At 42.0% G+C, this 23,544-nt stretch overlaps 1 protein-coding gene across 5 annotated transcripts in view; it reads right to left on the bottom strand.

Annotated features, from left to right (window-relative positions):
* Nucleotides 1-23,544, bottom strand: part of LOC148853215 (putative LRR receptor-like serine/threonine-protein kinase At1g06840) — a 132,173-nt gene that overhangs the window by 14,795 nt on the left and 93,834 nt on the right. For all 5 annotated transcript variants that reach the window (XM_088947574.1, XM_088947576.1, XM_088947575.1 and 2 more), the window contains one exon: nucleotides 20,377-20,428. In XM_088947574.1, the coding sequence (XP_088803700.1) occupies nucleotides 20,377-20,428 (52 nt within the window). The remainder of the gene's footprint in view (nucleotides 1-20,376; nucleotides 20,429-23,544) is intronic.

The following is a 23,544-nucleotide window of genomic DNA, read 5'->3' as shown; positions in this document are numbered from 1 at the left end:
CTGGAGACAGTGGTTTGGGAAACCACTAAGGGTGCTACTGTCTATCAGAAACTCTTAGAGAAGAACAAGGTTTTTGAATTTCTTGCTGGTCTCAATCCCGAGTATGACATTGCAAGGCAACATATCCTTTCTAGGTATAATGTTACACTCTCTCAAGCATATGCCTTTGTATCAGGGGAAGAGAGCAGGAGGAATGTAATGATGAGGAATTCAGATCTTGAACAGTCAGCCATGGTCAGTACTGTGAAACCTAAACAGAGTGGAGATTGGTGGCAGTGAAAGTGTGAAACCAAGAAGGAAGATAAGAAGGATCTGATTGAAGTGATGAGAGATCCATCATATGGATAGCCGAATCCTGCAGGTAGGTAGGGTGAAATTTCAAAAATTTCTCTCTCCCATGTGGGAATCACATTCCCTGTTTTAGAAAATCTACATTTTCAAAGATCAATCTTGAACCTAAACCGGACCAGATCTGAAACCAAAAGGTAGGAGAGGGATATACCTGATACAGAGTAACAGTAACTCCCAATGAAGGTGTTCACGCCCAAGGAAAACGCCAGAGACTGCTCCCATTGAAGATGACACAACGTAGGGTGGAGCAGAATCAGCAGGTGGTTCTTCAGCAAGAACCGAACTCTTCAGCAAGAATTCGATGGAGGGTGAGTGAGCACGACTTCAGATTAGTTTTTTCACCAAAAACTAATATCAAGAATGCTTCTTGATCGCTCCTATAGGTGGAGAACGAACTGACGATGGCGGTAGCAATAAAGGGTGGCAAGAGCAGAAGATGGCGTCAATCTTACTGGAATTGTCTTCTTTCTTGGATCTGTAATCAGCTTGGGTGAATTGGGGTTCGCCCTCCTCCTCTATTTGTAGCCTTAAAGAGAGGTCATCCTAATCCCATTAGGAGTTTCCTAATCCAAACCTTGTATTTGGATCTGAACTCTCTTTAAGAGATAAGGATAATCCCTTATCTTATCTGCAGATAAAGATCAGCCCTCCTAATCTTATTAGGAGTTTCCTAATCCAAATCTTTATTTGGATCTGGACTCTCTGAGTGGATAGGGATAACTCCCTCTCCTATCTACTGAACTAAATCCCAGAATTGCCCCTCTTTAATTAATCAAATTAAACCAGTTCGAATTGGGCTTTGGGCCCATCAAGTCCATGTGCTCATTTAGCCTCCAAGCTGCTGCCCAGTTGGGTATCCTTGTATGGCGTGGGACCCAAACATTGATCTACACATTAGCCACATGAGTTCAGCCTAGCCTCTGTTACAAGGCCTGGCCGAATTCACTGTAAGGGAGAGTGAACCCCTGAGCCCATCACCATGGGCTCTTAATGGGGCCAACACTTACACTAAGTGGTCCTTGGGTCAAGCCACCTTATAAAAACCCAGGGACTGTGGGTAGATGCAAGATTAGCCCATCAGGCATTACCCTCAATGGTCTTACACTTAACCTCTTAGCCCATAATGATCAAACACTGCCTGACAAGAGAGGACCTCTCCCTCGGTTGCAAGGAACAATGTTGCACTATCCACTCACATGGATCCCAAGAATTAAAACCTTTTGCAAACATTTTGAAACCATAATATATATATGTATATCTCTATATAAATATATTTTGCAAAACAAATTTCAACGGATGAAATCGGCTGCCGGTAACTTTGGTTTCCATCAGAGAGAGTGCATTCCTAATCATTATCTTTGTCCGACAAAGGGGCTGATCGTGTCACTATGATCACCCACTCAGATGAATTCTTGGACTGTCCCAACTTACCTAGGTTTTGGTTTCCATCAGAGAGAGTGCATTCCTGATCATTACCTTTTTTTGAAAAAGGTAAGGTATTATATTAATAAAAAAAGGAAATCCCACAGCAAGGAGCTACAGGGGCCTGTACAAAAGTATTTTACTGTGCAAAGAGATAACAAAATTTCTAGATGTTAGATATAAAAAGAGATCCCCAATCCCAAAAAAAAATCTGGGTATGAAATTCCTTTAAACACAATGTGTACTGCTACCCAAGAATATAATCTACCTCAGAGAGATTTTATTGCACCCACTGTTGAAATGGAGTCATTGAATTTGCAGTTATTCCTTTTTGTCCAAATAGTCCAAGCCACTACCAGCAGTATCACCCTACCTTTCCTTTTCAGCTAAGGCCAGCCAATTGCCATCTCCACGAAGGGTCCTCCAAATTTGCAAGGAAACAGAAATGCACCTCAAAAATATTTAACACTCTGCCCCAAAGTCTTCACACCAACTTGCAGTGGGGAAACAAGTGATTCACAGATTCGAGGCACTGGAGCCACCTTCCAAAGTTTCATAATATAGCTAGGGCTGCTGCAAACGGTATCTGATTGTCCGAATTCGAATTCAAATTTGGTCCTTTTATAATTGGATAAAATATGGATCCACCCCTATCTGATTCGTTTTGATTAAAATATGTATGCTTACATATACTTAAAATTTATATTATAACTATCAGTAAGTTGGTTTGGATGTTCTATTTTCACCAAATCATCATATGTTCAAGTTTCAGACAAGTACTTTTAAATTCATTTTGTTCATAAAATATAATTTTAGTCATTTTTAGTACAATTTATTAATAATATATTTTTTTGAGAAAAGTTAACTATTATGTTCAAAAGGGGCAAGGGGGGGGGGGGATGAATATGAGAAGATGTGCAAACAACCATCAGGATCTCACAACTATAAAATCTCCCCACTTAAGGGGGCAAACTATTAGCACTATACAAAATATTACTATCCACCCCAGATTTAGCCAAAAGATCCTCAATTGAGTTCAGCTCCCTTGGAATCCATCTAAAGCCGCAATGCAGAGAAGAGGTTATTTCTGAGATCTCATTGAGAAAATGACCCAACCTCCTAGGGCCCTTTTCTGGGTGGGAGGCCCAATTAATAACATTTCTGGAATCCCCTTCAATGACAACAGAATTCAGCTGCAGAGATCTAACAGTTCTCAGACCCATCACCAAAGCTCTGATTTCAGCTTCTGAAGCATCTACAGCACCAAGTGGGCCACCGTAAGCCCAAATCACAGAACCCTCTCTGTTTAAAATAACTCCCCCGATGCCAGCCACCAGTGGTTGGTTGGGAGATGATCTACAGCTGCCATCAAATCTCTGTAAGAAATCTAGATCTGGTCTTGGAGAGCTGGAGTGTCCGGGCTGATTGACAAAGTGGGAAGAATGCAAAATGATAGGAAAACGGCTAGGCCCAGCTCCATCCACCGGCCCACCAGCATGATACCCATGCAGCCTTATCCAGGGGACCACGCCAACAAGTTAGTTATAGTTGAGAGCCTGCCCATGTGATGTAAGGCCTATAAATAACAGAATATCAGTAAAGAGGACCACCTTTTTGAGCACCAAACTTTCTCTTCTTCTTTTCTCTGTAGGAGGCCAGAGCTCCCTCGAAGAAGCTCCTGAGGTAGGCAGACCCTACCAAGTGGTATCAGAGCCCAGTCCTGGGCGGCGGCATGGTGGGAACCCAATCCTTTGCCAATGATGACCGTATTGAAAAGATTGAAGGGGATACCACTGAAATCAAGGCAGCTTTCATGGCAGTCTTGGCCAAGCTGGAAAAGACACCCATTGGCAAGAACAATGAAGCTGAAGGAGAGGGGAGTAGTCAAACCAGCAATCGAAACAGGGGAACAGGGGCGATGAAGCAAGCCAAAATCGCGTTTCCAAATTGCTCAGGTCAGGACCCTATACCATGGATTTACAGAGCTGAAAGGTACTTCGAGTACCATGAAACAACAAGGAAGCAAAGGGTTTCGATTGCCGCCATACATCTGGAAGGAGAAGCTATTCTCTGGTTCCAGTGATTCTGTCGGTCACATCCCCAAGTGACTTGGGGCAGATTTCACAAAAGCCCTATGTGTGCAATTTGGACCCACTGGGTTTGAGAACTATGATGAGCAGCTGGCCAAATTGCGCCAGACCGGACTTGTGAGAAACTATCAGGTGGAGTCCAAGCGTCTCTGCTCCAGGGTGCAAGGGTGGCCGGAGAACACTTTATTAGGAAGCTTTATTGGGGGATTGAGCGAAGACATCCGAGTGGAAGTGAAATTCATGCAACCCCCCACTGTCATGGCTGTTGTGGGCTTGGCCAAGCTGTATGAGGAAAAGTTGGGTTGACTTAAAAGACCACTAGTTCGACCCCAGGGACCCCTACTGAAAACACCCCCTACGGGCTGAGCTACTAACGATAAAACCGGCCCAAACCCAATTGCACTTGGTTCCCCTAGATTTGAGACCCAGGGTTTCAGGCCCAATGTTGCAGGCCTGAAGAAAAAGAGGCCTGTGTTACAACTGTGATGAACAGTTCGGCCCAAGTCATAAATGTAAGGCCCAGCAGGCCTTCCTTTTGCAGACTGATGGGCCAAAGAAGGGAAGAATTCAGAGGGGGTACTCAATGACGACAACCCAGCTAACCTTGACATGATTTTTGGGCTTGGCCCTCTTGAAATATCACTGCAAGCCCTCATTGGGCTTACTTCACCATAGACTAAGCACATTATGGGCCGACTAAAGGGTCAGGAGGTATCCATCTTGGTGGATAGCAGGAGCACTATGAACTTTACTTTTGATGATTTAGCAACTCAGCTAGGGTTTGCCATTGAACACACCTCAAAATTCAACGTCTAGGTGGGCAATGGTAGCCAATTGCCATGTGAAGGTATTTGTAGAGGGTTAGATTTGATCATCCAAGGGGAGATTTTCTAGGTAGACTTGTATACTTTGGCCTTCAATAGGGCCGGCATTGTGCTTGGGGTGTAGTGGTTGCGCCTGTTGGGTCGAGTAGTTTGCGACTGGTCCAAGTTGACCACGGAATTCCAGAGAGGGAACCAGACGGTTACCTTGAGTGGGTCCCAAACATTGACCCTACAGCCGACAACCCTTATCTCCTTACTCAAGTCCAGTTGGGGCCACAACAGGCCCGCCCTAATGCTCCTGGACCATTGCCTCCCTAGCCCATGCCTGGAGTCCACACACACCAAAGCTAACCTGGGCTATCGAGACTCCCAAATGCAAGGAATTCTGGATGAGATTCATGAAGTTTTCAAGGAGCCGTAGGGACTCCCACCAGAAAGAATACATCACCGACGAACGTTCAATCTTACCGATACCCACATTATCGGTGCTAAGAAATTGAAAACTTAGTGTGAGACCTTCTACAGAAGGGCTTCATTCAACCCGGCAACAGTCCATATTCCTCCCTGGTTCTAATGGTTAAAAAAGGGTGATACTTGGCGGTTTTGAGTGGATTACTAGGCATTGAACACTATCATGATCAAAGATCGATTTCCCATCCCTTTGATTGATGAGTTGTTGGACGAGCTATGGGAAAGCCAAGTTTTTTCAATGCTAGACCTCGAATCGGGTTACCATCAGATTCGAGTTCACAATGATGATGTACACAAAATGACTTTCAAGACTCATGATGGTCATTACGAGTTCCTGGTTATGTCGTTTGACTTATCTAATGCACCGTCGACCTTCCAGTCACTCATGAACAACATCTATAGACCCTACCCCTGTAAATTCATTTTGGTGTTTTTTGATGATATTTTAATTTATAGTCCTTGTTTTGGAGCAGCTACAGTAACCCGAACCAGTGAAGAAGGAAGAAGAAGATGAGGAAGAAGACAAGAAAAAGAGAGAACAAGAGGGTTTAGTCGAAACTGATTAGTCTCTCATTCAGTCGACCCCCTAATGTTTATTAGGTTCTAATTACACTTACAAAGACTAAACTGCCCTCACTTATGTGTGGGGCAGAGTACTCTAATAAAACAGCCACATAAGCAAAGTACTTAACTGACATGAGATAACTAAACTACCCCTATTCGGCTCACTCTAACACTCCCCCTCAAGCTGGAGAATATATGTCATATAATCCCAACTTGTTACATAGATAGTTCACTTTCCTTGAGTTTAGAGCTTTTGTAAACAAATCTGCCCATTAATCATTAGAGCCCACATATTCTGTGTTTATCTCTCCAGCAAGGACCTTCTCCCTCACAAAGTGGCAATCAACCTCTATGTGCTTTGTTCTCTCATGAAATACAAGATTGGATGAGATATGGAGTGCAACTTGGTTGTCACAATACAGTCTCATAGGTTTATCCATGTGAAACCCAATTTCTTGTAAAAGATTCCTCAACCACACTAACTCACAGGTAGTATGTGCCATGGCCCTATACTCAGCTTCAGCACTACTTCTAGCCACAACCGTCTGCTTTTTACTCTTCCACGTCACAAGATTTCCTCCAAGAAATGTGCAATAGCCCGTAGTAGATCTTCTATCATTCATTGAGCCTGCCCAGTCTGCATCTGTATACCCTACTACTTTAACTTTTCCTCCTGGTTTATACAATAATCCACAACCTGAACTCCTTTCAGATACCTCACAATTCTAAGAATTGCATCCCAGTGAGATGTACGAGGGTTCTGCATGAATTGGCTCACCACACTGACTGCAAAGGATATGTCGGGTCTCGTGATAGTCAGATAGTTCAGCTTCCCCACTACTCGTCTATACCTTCTAGGATCTTCAAATACTTCTCCTGTATCACTGCTCAACTTAACATTTGGTTCCATAGGGGTCTTAGCCGGTTTTGCACCTAACAGTCTTGTTTCTTCCAATAGATCAAGAACATATTTTCTTTGGCACAGATTTACACCTTGTTTTGACCTGGCAACCTCTATTCCCAAGAAATACTTCAATGTTCCAAGATCTTTTGTTTGGAAATGATTTTGCAGAAATACCTTTAATTTTCCAATCCCCAATTTATCACTGCCAGTAATGACAATATCATCCACATAGACCACTAATAGAATCTTCCCAGCTTCTGCGTCATAACTGAACACTGAGTGATCTACCTGGCACTGCTTCATTCCAAAACTCTTCATAACTGAACACTGAGTGATCTACCTGGCACTGCGTCATAAATTGAATCTGCATACTTTACCATCCTCCCCCTGAGCAACAAACCCAGGTGGTTGCTCCATATATACCTCCTCCACAAGATCACCATGGAGAAAGGCATTCTTTATATCAAGCTGAAACAGAGGCCAATCATACATAACTACCAGAGAAATTAGTACACGAACAGAACCAATCTTAGCCACCGGAGAGAATGTCTCCATGTAGTCCACTCCGTACAACTGTGACTAACCTTTAGCAACAAGTCTAGCCTTCAGACGCTCCACACTACCATCTGGCAAGTATTTCACAGTATACACCCATTTACAGCCCATAGCATGCTTACCAGGTGGGAGAGTAGTAAGTTCTCACGTTTGAGTATGTTGAAGAGTAGAAAGTTCCTTCTCCATTGCCCGCCACCAATCAGGTGAACTGAGAGCTTCTTGAACATTGTTAGGTATGGAAATAGAGGATAAAAGGGAAACAAACTGGCGATGTGAGGTAGAAAAACGAGATAATGAAACAAAATTGGAAATGGGATGGAGGGTAGAACTGCGTTTACCTTTCCGTAAGACAATGGGTAGGTCAAGGTCTGAAGGTTCAACAATAGGAGCCATGAGAGGATCCGCAGATGAGGTAGAAGCTGGAGGAGGGGCCGGTGTCATTCGACGTGTATACACTTGCCGGATTGGTGGACGTTCGGTGGTGATCTGCACGGGATGAGGTGATGAGTCTACTCCAACAACAGCATCTGGAACTGGATCACTAACAGGAAGAGGAAGAGGAAGTACGGGTAGAGACGAAGGCGCTTCAGGACTTGAAAAGAAGGGGACTGACTCAAAAAATGTGACATCAGGGCAGACATAGCACTTTCGGGTAATGAGATTATAACACTTGTACCCTTTTTGAGTCCGTGAGTAGCCAAGGAAGACACATTTAATTGAGCGTGCATCTAGCTTGTCTATTCCAGGGCTCAGATTGTGGACAAAGCACACAACCAAATACACGAGGAATTAATGGGAATGGAGATAAAGTGGGAAACAAGATAGAGAAGGGGGACCGACCATAAAGGATGAAGGAGGGCATCCGATTAATGAGAAAACATGCAGTGAGTACAGTATCACTCCAAAACTGTTTAGGAACATTCATGTGGTAAAGAATAGACTGAGCAGTTTCAAGAAGCTGACGGTTCTTCCGTTCAGCTACCCCATTTTGTTGAGGGGTGAATGCACATGATGTCTGATGAATAATGCCATGCTGTTTTAAATACTGTTGAAATGAAGTAAGAAAGTATTCACGACCATTATCTGAATGGAGAATTTTGATTGGAACACCAAATTGTGTGAGTATTTTAGTATGGAATTTTTGAAAAATGGAAAACAATTCACTTTTTTCTTTTATTAAGTAAATCCATGTCATTCTTGAACAATCATCAATAAAGGAGACAAAATACTTGTACCCATTATAAGACTCTATTTTGATTGGACCCCGAACATCTAAATGAACCAAAGAAAAAGGACTCAACATACGACTCTCAACTCTTGGACTGAAGGACACACGACGATGTTTCCCAAACTGACATGACTCACATTGCAAAACTAACAAATGATTCAATGACGGGACCAAAATCTTGAGAGCCTTGAGAGATGGATGTCCCAATTGGCAATGCCATTGTAGAGGAGTAAGTTAAGTCTGAAGAGCAATTGAAGATTCACCACCGTAAAGATAATACAATCCACCGGCTTCATGCCCCCCACCAATCTTTTTCCCCGTCTTGAGATCCTGAAAAACACAAGTGGAAAGAAATAATGTAACAGAACAGTTAAGAGTTTTGATTATTTTACTAACAGACATAAGATTGAATGGAAACTTATGGACATATAAAACAGATGATAAGGGCACAAAAGCCATGTCAACATTACCAACACCACATATGGGGGATGATGACCCATTGGCAAGTGTAACAGTTTGTGATGTGGAGGTTTCAGAAAGAGAAGAGAACACACATGGAGTCCCGGTCATATGATCTGAGGCTCTAGAGTCAATAATCCAGGGAGAGGTTTTAGATGACATGCAAGCAATACTTGATTGGGTAAGTGTGGTAGTGGTATGCTGTGAAGTAATTTAAGGGAACCGTTCATAGTCATCACGCGGTACGCTCACCATCTCCCTCCCAGAGGTAGATGTAGATGTGGGAGGAGTTCGGTCTGCCGGTTTACCGTCACTGATATCAACCTCACTTGCTACAGCATGATTAGCCCATTTAGAGGGAGGGCCATGTGGATCATAACAGAAATTCACACTGTGTCCCTCTCTACCACAATGAGTACATTTCCTTGTAGAGTTATTCTTCCCTCTACCACGGCCTCCCCCTGAGTCACGACCACCCCAACTAATCATGGAACTGCCACGACCTCCTCGAGGAGCATGACCTCCCCCTCTTGTACTATGTCCAACCCCTCTAACTGTCACAAGTGCTAATCTATCAGACTGTGTGGAGTTCTCTGTCTGTCCCAAAGAAATTCTACGAAGCCTTGAGAATACTTCCTCAAGTGTAGGAAGAGTAGAGCGCCCAATATTTGGGCTCTAACTGGTTCATATTCTGACTTTAGCCCCACTAAAAATCTTGTAACATCTAGTTGCTCCCACTAAAAATCTTAATATCTGGAGTAAGGGGGTGATAGACATTGAGTTCATTCCTTATATTCTTCATGCAGGCATAGTACTCTTCTAGTGTTTTGGTTCCTTATTGTAAATCAAAATACTCTTGATAAAGCTGATACACTCTTGTTGTGTTATCTTGTCCAGAATATAGCTTCTTAGCATGCTCCCATATATCCTTAGCCGTATCAACGAACATGAAGTTGGCACTAATTTTGGATTCCATAGCCAAGTCATGATTTGAGCATCTTCTTGTTCCCAATCATCAAACCCTGGAGAGTCCTTCGGTGGCTTCTCATCTCTTACATGCTTTACTTTCTTCTTTGCCTTGAGAAACACTTCCACTGATTTAGCTCATGGAACATAGTTCTTCCCATTCAACTTAATTGAGGTCATTTGTACCCCTAGGTAGTCGGAGGAAATTACCACACTAGGTTTCTGATCATTGTAGCCATCTCCTATTGCTGCCATTGTACTCTTTCACAGTTGCCTCTAACCTTACTTCTCAGCTACAAGCTGATTGATGTTGTTCATAGTTTGATACTTCAGAACCTATTGCAGCCCCTAAAGACAACACTGGGAGCACACTTGTTCTTCTTCACACTACTGCTGACTTCACACACCTACGACCCACATAAGCATCACAAGCACCACAACACAATAGTAGGCCCTCTTACAACCACTCAAAAAAAAAAAAATTGTGCATCACAAGCACCACAACACAGTCAAACTGCTACAGCCAGTTTAGACTTGTTTAACACACTTAAGAGGGCATTACACAACCACAAGGAGCTTGGCAAGGTCACTGCATTCCACCTTACACCACTCGGCCACCTACAGCAGCCCTAACACCACTCAACAACTCACAGCAGCCCTACACCATTCGGCTACTGCACACACAGCCCTTCCTAGGGCAACAATGAACCTAGTCCTCTAGGTTCTAATCAGTACTAACTGATTCTTGAAGGGTTCCTACCCAGAAATACCAACAACACAAAAGGAATAAATAACCAACCTTCCTTTGAGAGTATCAGCCAACCATTCACTGCTGAAATCACCTTCCTTGATGAAGAAAACTATGCGCAGCAGAGAGCAACGAGCTGTGATGTCTCAGACCTAGGGCGAACCAGTTCTCTCCATTAAATAACCAGAAACGAAGAAGAAGGTGTCACGAACACAGCTGAGATGCTTTACAAGCAAAAGCAGGTCAGAAACCTGGCTCTGATACCATGTTTTGGAGCAGCTACAGTAACCCGAACCAGTGAAGAAGGAAGAAGAAGATGAGGAAGAAGACAAGAGAAAGAGAGAACAGGAGAGTTTAGTCGAAACTGATTAGTCTCTCATTCAGTCGCCCCCTAATGTTTATTAGGTTCTAATTACACTTACATAGACTAAACTGCCCTCACTTAAGTGTGGGCAGAGTACTCTAATAAAACAGCCACATAAGCAAAGTACTTAACTGACATGAGATTACTAAACTACCCCTATTCGGCTCACTCTAACAGTCCTAATTGGGGACAACATCTCCTACATTTGCAACTAACCTTGGATGTGTTGAGGGGGGGGGGGGGAAGGCCTATCCTAATAAGGTAGCCAGCATAGTGCACTGGGCCCAACCCACCACAGTCAAGCAGCTACAAGCCTTCTTGGGCCTAACGGGTTACTACAAACAATTCATTAGAAATTATGAGCTGATGGCAGCCCCATTGACCCAACTATTGTGAAAGGATGCCTTCCATTGGACTACATAAGCCCAACACGCATTTGACTCTCTTAAGCAAGCAATATCGTCACTCCCACATTGACCTTGCCCGATTTTGACCAGCCCTTTGTTGTTGAATGTGACACCTCAGGTGTTGGCATCAATGTTGTCCCTGTAGTCAAATAAGACTATAATCAGTCAAACTACTATTAGGGGAGAGAATGCATATTCTTCTGCCCCCCTCTTTACTATTAATATTAATTCTTAAATAGAGATAAAAGGGCTGAAATAGCCTTATGCTTACATGGCAGAATTAAAAAATAATAAAAGGCTTATAAGACTCAAACTACTAATTGTAGTAAGATTGAAATAACTACTAACTATCAACTAATGACCAACACTGTCTATAGACCTACGAGTACAATAGGTGGGGACCACATCAATGGTCTCTACACTCCCCCTCAAGTTGGGAATAGATGTTTGTCATTTCCAACTTGCACAGATCTGCTTCTAACTTCTTCTTTGAAACTGCCTTGGTGAGAAGATCGGCAAGCTACATGTTGGAGGTGATATATGGAAGGCAAACTTCTTAAGATGCAACCCTTTCCCTAATAAAATGTCGATCCACTTCAATATGCTTAGTTTGTCATGTTGTACTGGTTATGGGCTATATTAATAGCAGCATGATTGTCATAGTACAACATTAGGGGTTGTAATCTGAAGAGCTATACTCGAAGTAGCAAGGAAGAGAAAACCACAGAATTGAAGAGAATGTTGAACTGTACTATCCAGTCGACCAGTCCTTTATTTATAGATGAATATAGTACAAGGTACAAGAAATTACTGGGATGCCCCTGATTAGTGATGGGACACCCAGATGACTTAAATCATTAAACAGGATTAGGCCCATTAACACAGGCCCAGTTACAAGATAAGTTAAACATAAGAATGGGCTAATAAGAACTCTTATTAGCCGAGCATCACTCTAACATTCTAACAGGGGTTTCTCATAGACAATACCCAACTCTTCAAACAGTGATTTCAACCACAGTATTTCAGCCAAACCATTTGCCATGAACTGATATTCAGCTTCAGCACTGGAACGAGAAACGACATTTTGTTTCTTACTCCTCCAAGAAGCAAGATTACCTCCTACAAAAGCACAATATCCAGAGGTAGACCTTCTATCATCAACACACCCAACCCAATCAGCATTTGTATAAACTTCTATTTTCATGTGATTATTATCCTTAAATAGTACACCTTTGCCTAGACACCTCTTCAGATATGCCAATATCCTGTCAACAATAAGTAGATGGGTGGTTCTAGGAGAGTGCATATACTACCTAACAAGACTGACTGCATAGCTGATGTCTGGTCGTGTGAGACAAAGATAGAGAAGTTTTCCAACTAACCGTTGGAAGATAGATTTATCTTCAAGTGGCTCTCCACCTTCCGCATTGATCCCGTGATTCTGTTCAATAGGTGTGTCAGCAGGCTTAACATCCAATTTTCCTGTTTCCTCCAACAAGTCAAGAACATACTTCCTTTAGGAAACAAGGATCCCATACTTGGATTGAGCTACCTCAATACCCAAGAAATATCATAGCTCTCCTAGATCTTTTACCTCAAACTCTTGATGAATGAGTTGCTTAAGAGACTCAATCTCATTGTTGTCGCTTCCTGTTACTACTATATCACCCACATATATAGCAAGCAGAGTTAGGGAAGAATTCACTTTCTTAATAAACAAAGTGTGATCTGATTGAGCCTGGACATAGCTAAACTTTTCAAGGGCTTGTCTAAATCTATCAAACCAAGCTCTAGGGGACTGTTTTAGTCCATACAAGGCTTTATTTAGCTGGCAAATCTTCTTTCTTGTCTCTGTACTATAAAACCAGGAGGCAACTACATGTAAACTTCTTCTTGCAAATCTCCATTGAGGAAGGCATTTTTCACATCCATTTGGAACAAGGGCTAAGAGTAACTGGTTGCAAGAGGTAATAGGACTCTGATAGTGGTCATCTTTGCTACTGGTGCAAAAGTCTCCAAGTAATCTATACCATAAGTCTGAGTAAATCCCTTTGCAACTAGCCGGGCCTTATACCTTTCAATGGAACCATCAGCATTATCAAAGTTCAGTTTAACCACCCTTTCCCCTTAGGTTGATCAACTAGCTCCCATGTATTATTTCTCAGAAGGGCATCCATTTCTACCATCATCGCATCCTTCCACTCTGGAACTGACAGGGCTTCTTGAACTGTTTTGGAAATGGGAATATCAGCAATAGATGCAAGGAAGGAGATAAATGATCATATGACAAGAACTGTGAGATACAGTGAATTGTGGATGAGGTGCAACGGCGTTTCCCTTTACGGATTGCAATTGGGAGGTCCAAATCATCCAATGGAGGTGAGGTTTCAATAGAAGATGGTGAAGGCTCAACACTGGGGGCTCATCTGTAACAGGAGATGAAGGAGCTATAGTACCTGGATCTGGATCTATAGAAGGAATTGGGACTGGCCTGGACTGCTAATGACCGAAATCAGCCTGTCTCCACCGTTTGTGATAAACTCTCAAATTCTGACATTTTTGATAGCCTTCCCCATTACATCCCTTTTCACTCAATGGAACTGGTAAAGGAACTTCAGATGTGTTAATTCCAACCTCACTAGTCTCCCCCTGAGAAGAAACCTTAGGATAATAAGGTACATTCTCAAAGAAAGTGACATCCATAGAGACAAATCTCTTCCCTGAACTTGGTTCATAGCAGCAATATCCCTTTTGAGCTTGTGCATAACTAAGGAAAATACATTTTGAGGCTTTAGGATCAAATTTGGACCGGTGAGGATCAAGAGTCTAAACAAAGCAAGTACATCCAAAGGTTTTAAGGGGAACAAAGAACAACCCTTTATCAGGATACAAAAGGGTGAATGGAGGTTTCATGTCAAGAACCCGTGAAGGAATTTAGTTGATGAGATAAATAGCTGTGAGAATAGCATCTCCCAAAAAATGTATTGGCACATTGGAGTTAAACATGAGACTTCTAGCCACCTCCAATATGTGCCTATTCTTTCTCTCAGCCAACCCGTTCGACTGAGGGGTATGAGGGCAGGTACTCTGATGGATAATCCCATGGTCAAGGAAATATGAGGCTAGGGATGTTTTAAAGTACTCTTTCGCATTGTCGGATCTGAAAATTTTGATTTTTACCTCAAACTGGGTTAAAATCATTTGATGAAAGATACGGGTCAAGGCAGAAACCTCATCTCGAGATTGCATCAAATAAACCCAAGAAAACTGGGTGTAGTCATCAACAAATAGTAAGAAATATCTGTACCCCCCTAGCAGTGATGTGATAAGGTCCCCAAACATCGGTATGCACAATGTCAAAAGGAATACTACTTCTCTTATTACTTAATGGATAGGTTGTTCTACAGTGCTTTGTAAGCTCACAACTTTCACACTTTAAACTGGAAATCTAAATAGACTCAAATAAATTAGGAAACAAGCTTTTTAAAGATCTAAAAGATAGACACCTTGTTTCTATCAGAAGACAAATGATAGGTAGCAACTAGTGAGGATAAGCCAGTCATACGATCAGATGCACTTGAGTCTATTACCCAACAATGCTCAGTATTACCTAGAGTTGAAGCATGATAAGCTGAGGCCCGTGTACCTGAGTGAGCAAAGGCTGAAATGGGAGGAGCTGGTGTTGTTATTGGTGGCTGAGATGATGATGTCGAATTTCCAACCTCACTTTCCAACTGGGTCAAAGCAGCTCGAATAGCAACTAGTGTGTCAAGTGGTGCTGCTTTTGTGCCTGATGAAGCGATATTAGCTTTCCCTTTCTTATTTATGAGTTTTGTTGGAATTAGATGAGGATGTAACTTCCAACATGTTTCTTTGGTATGCTTTGGTTTCTTGCAATGTTCACATATTAAGTCCCTCTTGTCTTCCTTCATCTCTCTCCTTATCACCCCCAAAATTGGGTTTAGATGCTGTCAAGGCTGATTCAAGGGGCTGATGCTGCAACGTAACCTTCTTTCTACTCTCTTCACTGTGCACTAGAGAGTAAGCTTGACATAAGGTCGCACTTTCTCTTGTTAGAAGTTGCTGTCTCAAAATATCATACTCATAATTTAGACCAACTAGCAACTCAAACACCCTATTAGTTTCAACCTGCTTTCTGTAGGTTTGTGCATCCTTCTGACTTTCCCACTCAATTGTTTCTAAATGATCAATCTCGTGCCACAAGTATTTGAAGACTCAAAAATAAACCGAGACTGATTTCTCTCCTTGTTTAAGGTTATTTACTTTACATTTCATCTCCTAGGCCCCAGCAACATTAAGGGGTTGGGAGTAAGTCTCTTTCATGATATCCCAGATTTCCTTAGTCGTTTTTGCCCATAAATAATTTCGGCTGATATGTGGCTGCATGGTGTTGCACAGCCATGTCATAACCAAATAGCTTTCCTGAACCCATTTGGCATATACTTGGTCCTCCTTGGCTGGTTCCTTCACATCCCCTAGTAAATAACTTAGTTTTCCTCTGCCCCCAATTGCCATCATAGCTGATTGGCCTCACTCCGAGTAGTTTGATCCATCAAACTTAACAGTGGTAATCTGAAAGCTACTTTCAGACATACTACCGGCACCACCAATTCCCAAAAAACTTTCCCTTGGCCTTTAAACTCCATTCTTTGTTAAGGTAAGGGTAAAAAACACTCTTTTATCACTGAGGAAGGGTAATCCCTCCCAGAAACTGCTACAACCGAACCTACTTTGGTAAAGGTCAAACAACCCAGAACAAAAAACTGCTCTGATGTTCTTTCAAGAATAAAGACACCTTGGTCTGTAAGACTGAAACTAAAAAACTGCTGTTCCAGAATTGGTCGAAGTCTAGGATTCAAGGTCTTATACCTTAGAACCAGTCGTAGGTCAAGAAACACCAAGGTCAGACCAAAATCAACCAGTCTAGGGTAAGATCTCTTCGGCCACATTTTTTAAAATCAACAGAAAAACTGATCTTTCAATAGGTCAAACACAAAAGGCAATCCAAGAAGGGAGATCCCTCAGTTGCACCTCTAAAAAACAAGAAAGAGTGATCTTTTTTATTGAGATCTCTCAGCCACACCTCTTTGAAAACAAGAAAGAATACTCTTAATAAATCAACCTTAAAAAAAAAAAACTTACTTCAGTGGAACTCTAGCCGCCACCTTCAAAACAAATCTGAACCCTAATCTTCAAGGTTCTTTCTTTCGTTAGACTCTTCCTGATTGCTGGACATCCTCCAATGCTACCCGCACACTGCCAACAATCTCCAAGACTCAGCCGATGGTCTTAATTTGCTGAAAACTTCCAGTCCTAGGAAATTCTTATGCAGCCGGCCATGTTAGGCTATCGCAAGAATCCCTAGGTTGGCTCTGATACCATGTAGTCAAATAAGACTACTAATAAGTCAAAGATAGAGTGTAATTAATAAGAAAACTGAGAAGAGAAGAGAGAGGGAAGGGAGAAAAGAAGAAGGGGAGAGCAAGGATTCAAAGGAGAGATTTAGAAGGGAGAGAATGCATAATCTGCCGCCCCCCTCTTTACTATTTATATTAATTCTTAAATAGAGATACAAGGGCTGAAATACCCTTATGCTTACATGGCAGAATTAAAAATAATAAAAGACTTATAAGACTCAAACTACTAATTGTAGTAAGACTGAAATAACTACTAACTATCAACTAATGACTAACACTGACTGTAGACCTACGAGTACAATAGGTGGGGACCACATCAGTGGTCTCTACAGTCCCGATGCAAGCCATTAGCTTATTTCAGTAAGGATCTCCCCCCTCGAGCCAAAAATCAGTCCACCTATGTTAAGGAACTGATGGATGTGGTCTTAGCGGTTCTCACATGGCAACACTATCTCCTCGGTCGGCGCTTCACTATCTGAACATATCAGCAAAGCCTTAAATACTTGTTGGAACAGCGCATCCTCACAGAAGAACAGCAAAAATGGGTATCAAAATGATGTGGACAGTAAGACAAGTTACACGCAGTACCTCAGGTATACAGCAATAAGCACAAGAAATACCAAGCTGAAAACAACAAAATAAGTTGGATTTTTATGGGTTTCAGACCTGAACCTGAAGTAAAACTCCTCTTGGAACAGTTCCACTACAGTAACAATGGCAGCAAGCTGGCCTCCCACACGGACACGCAGTGATGTCGAGATTGGAAGGTGCCAAAATGGGTCGACTCCTCAAAACCCAAGCTCCCAATGCTTGAAAACCCTAGCTGCGGCTGAGCTACAGCTCAAACAAGAGAAAGAACCAAAAGACCTCTACAGAAACAACCCCCTTCCCTTTTATAAGACTCACTGGCTTGCTGGACAAGCTAGTTAAAATATTTACACATAAGCCCGTAGAATGTTTCCCTCTCACCAACAACTCCTTAGGAACAAAACTAACTTCAAATGAACACCTAAAAGATAACTTTTGTTACAAAAAGACCCAACAGAAATGCACCCAACTGCCCCTGACCAAAAACCTAACTTATAAAATAACGAAAATACCCCTGGTCCTAAACTGTCAACAAAGCTACCCAAAGACAACAATTTGGGATCCCACTACAAAAAACATGAAAAACAGAATACATTCACACATTTCTTTTTTTTTTTCTTTTTTTCTTCTTTTTTTGCCTCATCACAAAATTATTTGGGTTTGATTACATAATAGAATGCAAAACTGGGGCTTCCAACCGGGTAGTAGACGCCCTGTCAAGGCAAGATGAGTTACAGGTGATGGTTGAAATCAGACCGGCTTATCTATTATTGGAGGCCCTTAAACAAGAGGCTTTGGTCAATCCAGAACTAGAGAACATCAAGAAGAAATGGGCTGAGGATCCGACCCAAATGCCCAGTTACTCGGTAAAGGGCTCCTTATACTATAAGGGGATGTTAGTCCTACCACCAGAATCCCCACATCTGAAGGATCTCCTGCAGCTTTTTCACTTGTCCCCGAAAGTCGGCCACTCAGGAGTATTGAGAACTTACCGGCACATTGCAACTCATTACTACTGGAAAGGGATTAGGAAACAGGTCCAACACTTTGTGGCCACCTGTCCAACTTGTCAGCAGCAGAAATACAACACTCAGCAACCTGCCGGACTTCTTCAACCTCTCAAGATACCTGATGAAGTCTGGGAGGATCTCACCATGGACTTCATCATAGGACTGCCGCCCTCACAAGGCAAGACTGTAATAATGGTGGTGGTGGACAGGCTAAGCAAATATGCCCATTTTGCTACTCTGTCTCACCCATTCATAGCGGCACAGACTTGTTTGTTAGAAACATTACCAAGTTGCATGGGACACCAAAGTCCATTGTCTCCGATCGGGATCCTCTATTCATGGGAAAGTTTTGCCAGGAATATTTTAAAATTCAGGGAACCCACTTCGCACATTCCACCTGCTATCACCCCCAGTCCGACGGGCAAACGGAAGTCGTTAACAGATGCATTGAAACTTACCGGAGGTGCTTCGCTGGACAGAGACCAAAACAGTGGCTGAAATGGTTACCGTGGGCTGAGGTATGGTACAACTCCACTTACCATGTGACCACGGGTATGACACCGTTCAGGGCTTTGTACAGGAGGGACCCTCCCAGTATTCTCCCCTTCGAATCAGGTTCTACATCAATGGCTGCAGTGGATGAATACCTCTCTAGCAGAGACTTAATCTTACAAGAATTTAAAAGAAAATTACAAAGAGCTCAACAGGTTATGAAGGCTACCTATGATCACAAACATCGACCATTGGAATTCCAGTTAGGTGACATGGATTACTTGAAGCTGCACCCTTATCAACAGACTACGGTGGCTAAACGTGCTTGGCAGAAATTGGCACCTAAGTACTGAGGTCCCTTCAAGATCCTAGAAAGAGTCGACATAATCGCCTACAAGCTCAAACTGCAAGCCTCTTCCAAGCTCCACCCAGTTTTTCATATATCCCTACTCATGAAAAACACATTGGCAACATAGAGAAATCTCATGCCACTCTTCCAGCTTTCTCTGAGGAAGGAATTATGATCATAGAGCCCAACAAGTTGATTGATTTCCATTGGGTTCGCAAGGTACAGTACTACATAGAAGCAGCTTTGGTTGTGTGGAGCAACCTGCCTGAAGAAGAAGCAACTTGGGAGGAATATGCTCGCCTTCAGCAAGAATTTCCCCACATCAACCTCGAGGACAAGGTCAGTTTCAAGGAGGGGGGGAGTTAATAGGCAAACGGCTAGGCCCAGCACCACCCATCGGCCCACCAGCATGATACCCATGCAGCCTTATCCAAAGACCTATGTGAGGGGACCACGCCAGCAAGTTAGTTACAATTGAGAGCCTGCCCATGTGATGTAAGGCCTATAAATAACAGAATATCAGTAAAGAGGATCACCTTTTTGAGCACCAAACCTTTCTTTTATTCATCCTAGCAAACTTCTTGTAAAAAATTCTCTTGCAAAAGGTTTTACCACTTGAACCCATATTGCAAGAAGGCCAATGATTAAAGGAGCTTGCCACACTATTGGAAGGAGCCCAATAGAAACTAGCACCAAACATCATATCAAGGAAGTATTGCCAAAGAGAATGAACCACCTCACAATTAATTAGTGACTAGTTGAATCACCATCCTTCATGCACATGACACCATATTTTGATTGTTTTTAGTCTAATTCATTTATGCAATTTAATATCCAATTATAATCTGAATTTGATTCGAACCCACTAGATATCCGGTGGATATGGTCCAATTCAATTTCGAATATAAATTAACCAAATTTGGATCTACCTATATCTGATTTTATTCAATCCATTTACAACCCTAAATATGTCTTAAAATCTTATTGTCATCATAATTAATTTATATCATATAAAATTATTCTAGACTAAAGCATCAAGAAACAGATCTTCTAGTAATGATGCATCAACAAACAGAAGTATGGTGGCAGGGATTAGATGGTACGAATAATGTAGAAAAAACATGGAATGGATGTAAAAGGAGTTACCACAAAGCCAATCTCTAAGTGTCCCATTAGGCATGAATTCATAAATCAACATCTGCACATACACCAATGACACTGGCAGATGAATAAGTTTCCCCTCCAATAGAAGCCAAAAGAATCTTTAAGGCATCAGAACTTTCAGTCATTCTACACTTATTTAATTTAGTACATAAAAACAGCACCCATCCAAGTACATATATGTAGTATAGAGGCATGCTTAGGAAACCTAAAATTTTTGAACAAAAGCTCACCATGCTCATATTGCATTGGGAAAGACAAAGATAAATACCATAAACTAAGGTACTAAGCTTAGTGTATCACCATCATCAACATTAAAGAGTAGTATTGTGATAAAAGATCACAGATTATTTCTTTTACTCTCACCAGATCAGTAATAATGTATGAAATTCTGGAGAGCCATTTTTTTATCAAAAGAAATGCACAAAACAATAAATAAATGGCTTTGTCTTTCTGATATAAAACCCCAGTGAAGCAACAAAGCAAAGCTTGTGGATAGCTCAATGCAAATAAACATGAAATTTAAATTTGGCTATGCTAATTGTTGAGCAAGAGCGAGAGGCAAGTGAGAGACAAGAGACAAGAGGAGAGAAGAGAAGGAGAGAGGAGAGGAGTGCCGAGAGGACTGAAAGCCCCTATTGAACTTAGAGGGTGAAAGAATGATCTATTATTATTTATACTAGTACAGCCGAACAATGTAATCAAAGAGGAAATTACAACAGTACCCTTATGGTACGAAACCTGAATACATAAACATAAACAACTGACAACACTCCCCCTCAAGTTGGAGCATAGATATCAATCATGCCCAACTTGTCACAGAGATCATGATGTCTGGAAAGGTTTAAACCCTTTGTAAAGATGTCTGCAAGCTGGTTCTCAGAAGTGACATAGGGGGTACACACTTCGCCTGTGATAACTTTCTCTCTGATAAAATGCTTGTCAACTTCGATGTGTTTTGTTCTATCATGTAGCACCGGATTGGCAGCAATGCTTATAGCTGCTTTGTTATCACAAAATAGAGTTATAGGTTTGGTCACTGGGAAGCCCAATTCCCCCAACAAATTCTTTATCCACATGCCTTCAGCAACCCCGTGGGCCATAGCACGATATTCAGCTTCAGCACTGGATCTAGCTACCACATTTTGCTTTTTACTTCCCCATGTAACAAGGTTCCCTCCTATAAATGTGCAGTAGCCACTAGTAGACTTTTTGTCACTTTGGGATCCAACCCAATCTGCATCTGTATAAACTTCAACTTTCAAATGTCCGTGCTTTTGAAACAACAAACTAGTACCCGGATACTTCTTCAAATATCGGAGGATTCTCTCTGCTGTTTCAAGATGAGAAGACCTAGGAGCATGCATGAATCGACTGAGAACACCAACATCATATGCAATGTCTGGGCGAGTCATAGAAAGGTATATGTAGAGAAGATGGGCCGAATGGCCCATAGACTATCATTTCATGTTATGTTATGTTTCTCTCTGTTGTGGGCCTTATTCTGGGCCCATACTCTGTAATATTCTGTTTTTGTATTTTCCTGCTCACTCAAGGGCCTCTCTGTAATTTGTCAAAGATTAACTTATTAATAAGATGTTTAGAGTGTTAGAGAAGGGTTATGTTCGAACCTCTTACTCTCTAACACTCATTGCCGCAAGCTCTCTCTTCTCTTCCTCTCTTGTTTGTTCATTTTCTGGTTTGCATCTAATCTCAAGCAGTTCCATTCATCAAGTGGGCTGTTTTTCAACTTGGTATCAGAGCGGGCCATTGCTTGGCGTGTCCCTCATGTGGTTCTAGTTCAGCCAACTACATGAGGAGGTTCTAGGGCTGAAAGTTTACAGTCATCCGCCTGGTTCTTGGAGGTCATTGGAGGGTGCCCAAGTTTCTATACACTTGGAGAAGGGTTCGGTGACCAGGAAGAATCAGAGAGCAAGTTGTTTGGCCTGATTTGAAATCAGAGAAAAGGACTTTCGAAGTTATCTCAGAGAACAAGTGTTCGGCCTGGTTTATAGTTCAAACCAGAGACTCTCTTGCTGTAAGTCTTTTCTCAGTCCTTTGCTGAGTTATTTTTTGTTGTTTGGGAGGACTATTAAAGCATTCAAAGCCCACATACATTCGGCCCACTGTTGCTGGACTGTTTTTCTGGGTTGTTTTGGAAGTGCTATTCGGCTGATTATTGGACTGCCGAGCTGCTGAAACTGATCTAAAACTAAGTGGCACTAGTCTCATCTTCATCCCAGCCTCTTCTTGGACCTATATTGAACACCTTGAAGTGGTTTCTTCTAGTTAACAGTAGGCTGTTAACTACTGCACACTGAGTGTTCGACGAAAGGTCTCTTAAGGACTGTGGCCCTGTTTTCTTCTCTTTGGGACAACGGCTGTTGAGAACCTGAAATACCTTGTGATTGGAGGTTTGTTGGGTGTCCTTTAAAAGGGTGAAACAGTAAAAAAAAAAACTACCACCAAACTGGACTGTCACAGTTATCAAGTCTGAACTGATTCTGTGAGCTAGTTGTTGTTGCCTATTCAGCTCAAACTAAACTCATCAAGACCCCAGTACCTTGAGAAACCTATTAAAATCCTAATTGGAGCCTTTACATGATGGATTTCTCAAGCCTTGAAAACAAGAATGCTGCTGAATATGGACAGATTTTGGGAACCCCAACTGATTCTATGCTGGCTGTAACCACAGTTAAGCTTGATGGGACCAACTACTTGGCTTGGTCACAATCAGTGAAAATCCACATTTGTAGCAAAGGAAAATGGGGTTTTATTTCTAGGAGCAAAAAGGCTCCTCCAGAGGATGATCCATCTTATGAGAGATGGGTACAAGAAAACTACACAGTGATTGGGTGGCTTGTGAACTCAATGCAGCCACAAATTAGTCAGCATTATCTGTGGATGAACTCGGCTAAAGAAATCTGGGATAGTGTTGCAGAAACTTACTCCCAGAAGTTGAATGTTGCCAGAGCTTACAAACTGAGAAGTGATGTGAAGAATCTAAGACAGGGGGAGAAGTCACTTGCAGCATACTTCTCAGCCCTAAAATCTATATGGAAAGAGATTGATTTGATAGAGGCCGTGACATGGGATACCCCTAAGGATGCTGAAACATATAGAAAATTGGTTGAAAGGAATAGGGTCTTTGAG

Source organism: Nelumbo lutea, chromosome 5, assembly GCF_056320005.1.
Source record: "Nelumbo lutea isolate HS-2025 chromosome 5, American lotus-T2T, whole genome shotgun sequence".
Taxonomy (NCBI): Eukaryota; Viridiplantae; Streptophyta; class Magnoliopsida; order Proteales; family Nelumbonaceae; genus Nelumbo; species Nelumbo lutea.
This window is presented reverse-complemented; position numbering and strand designations above follow the sequence as displayed.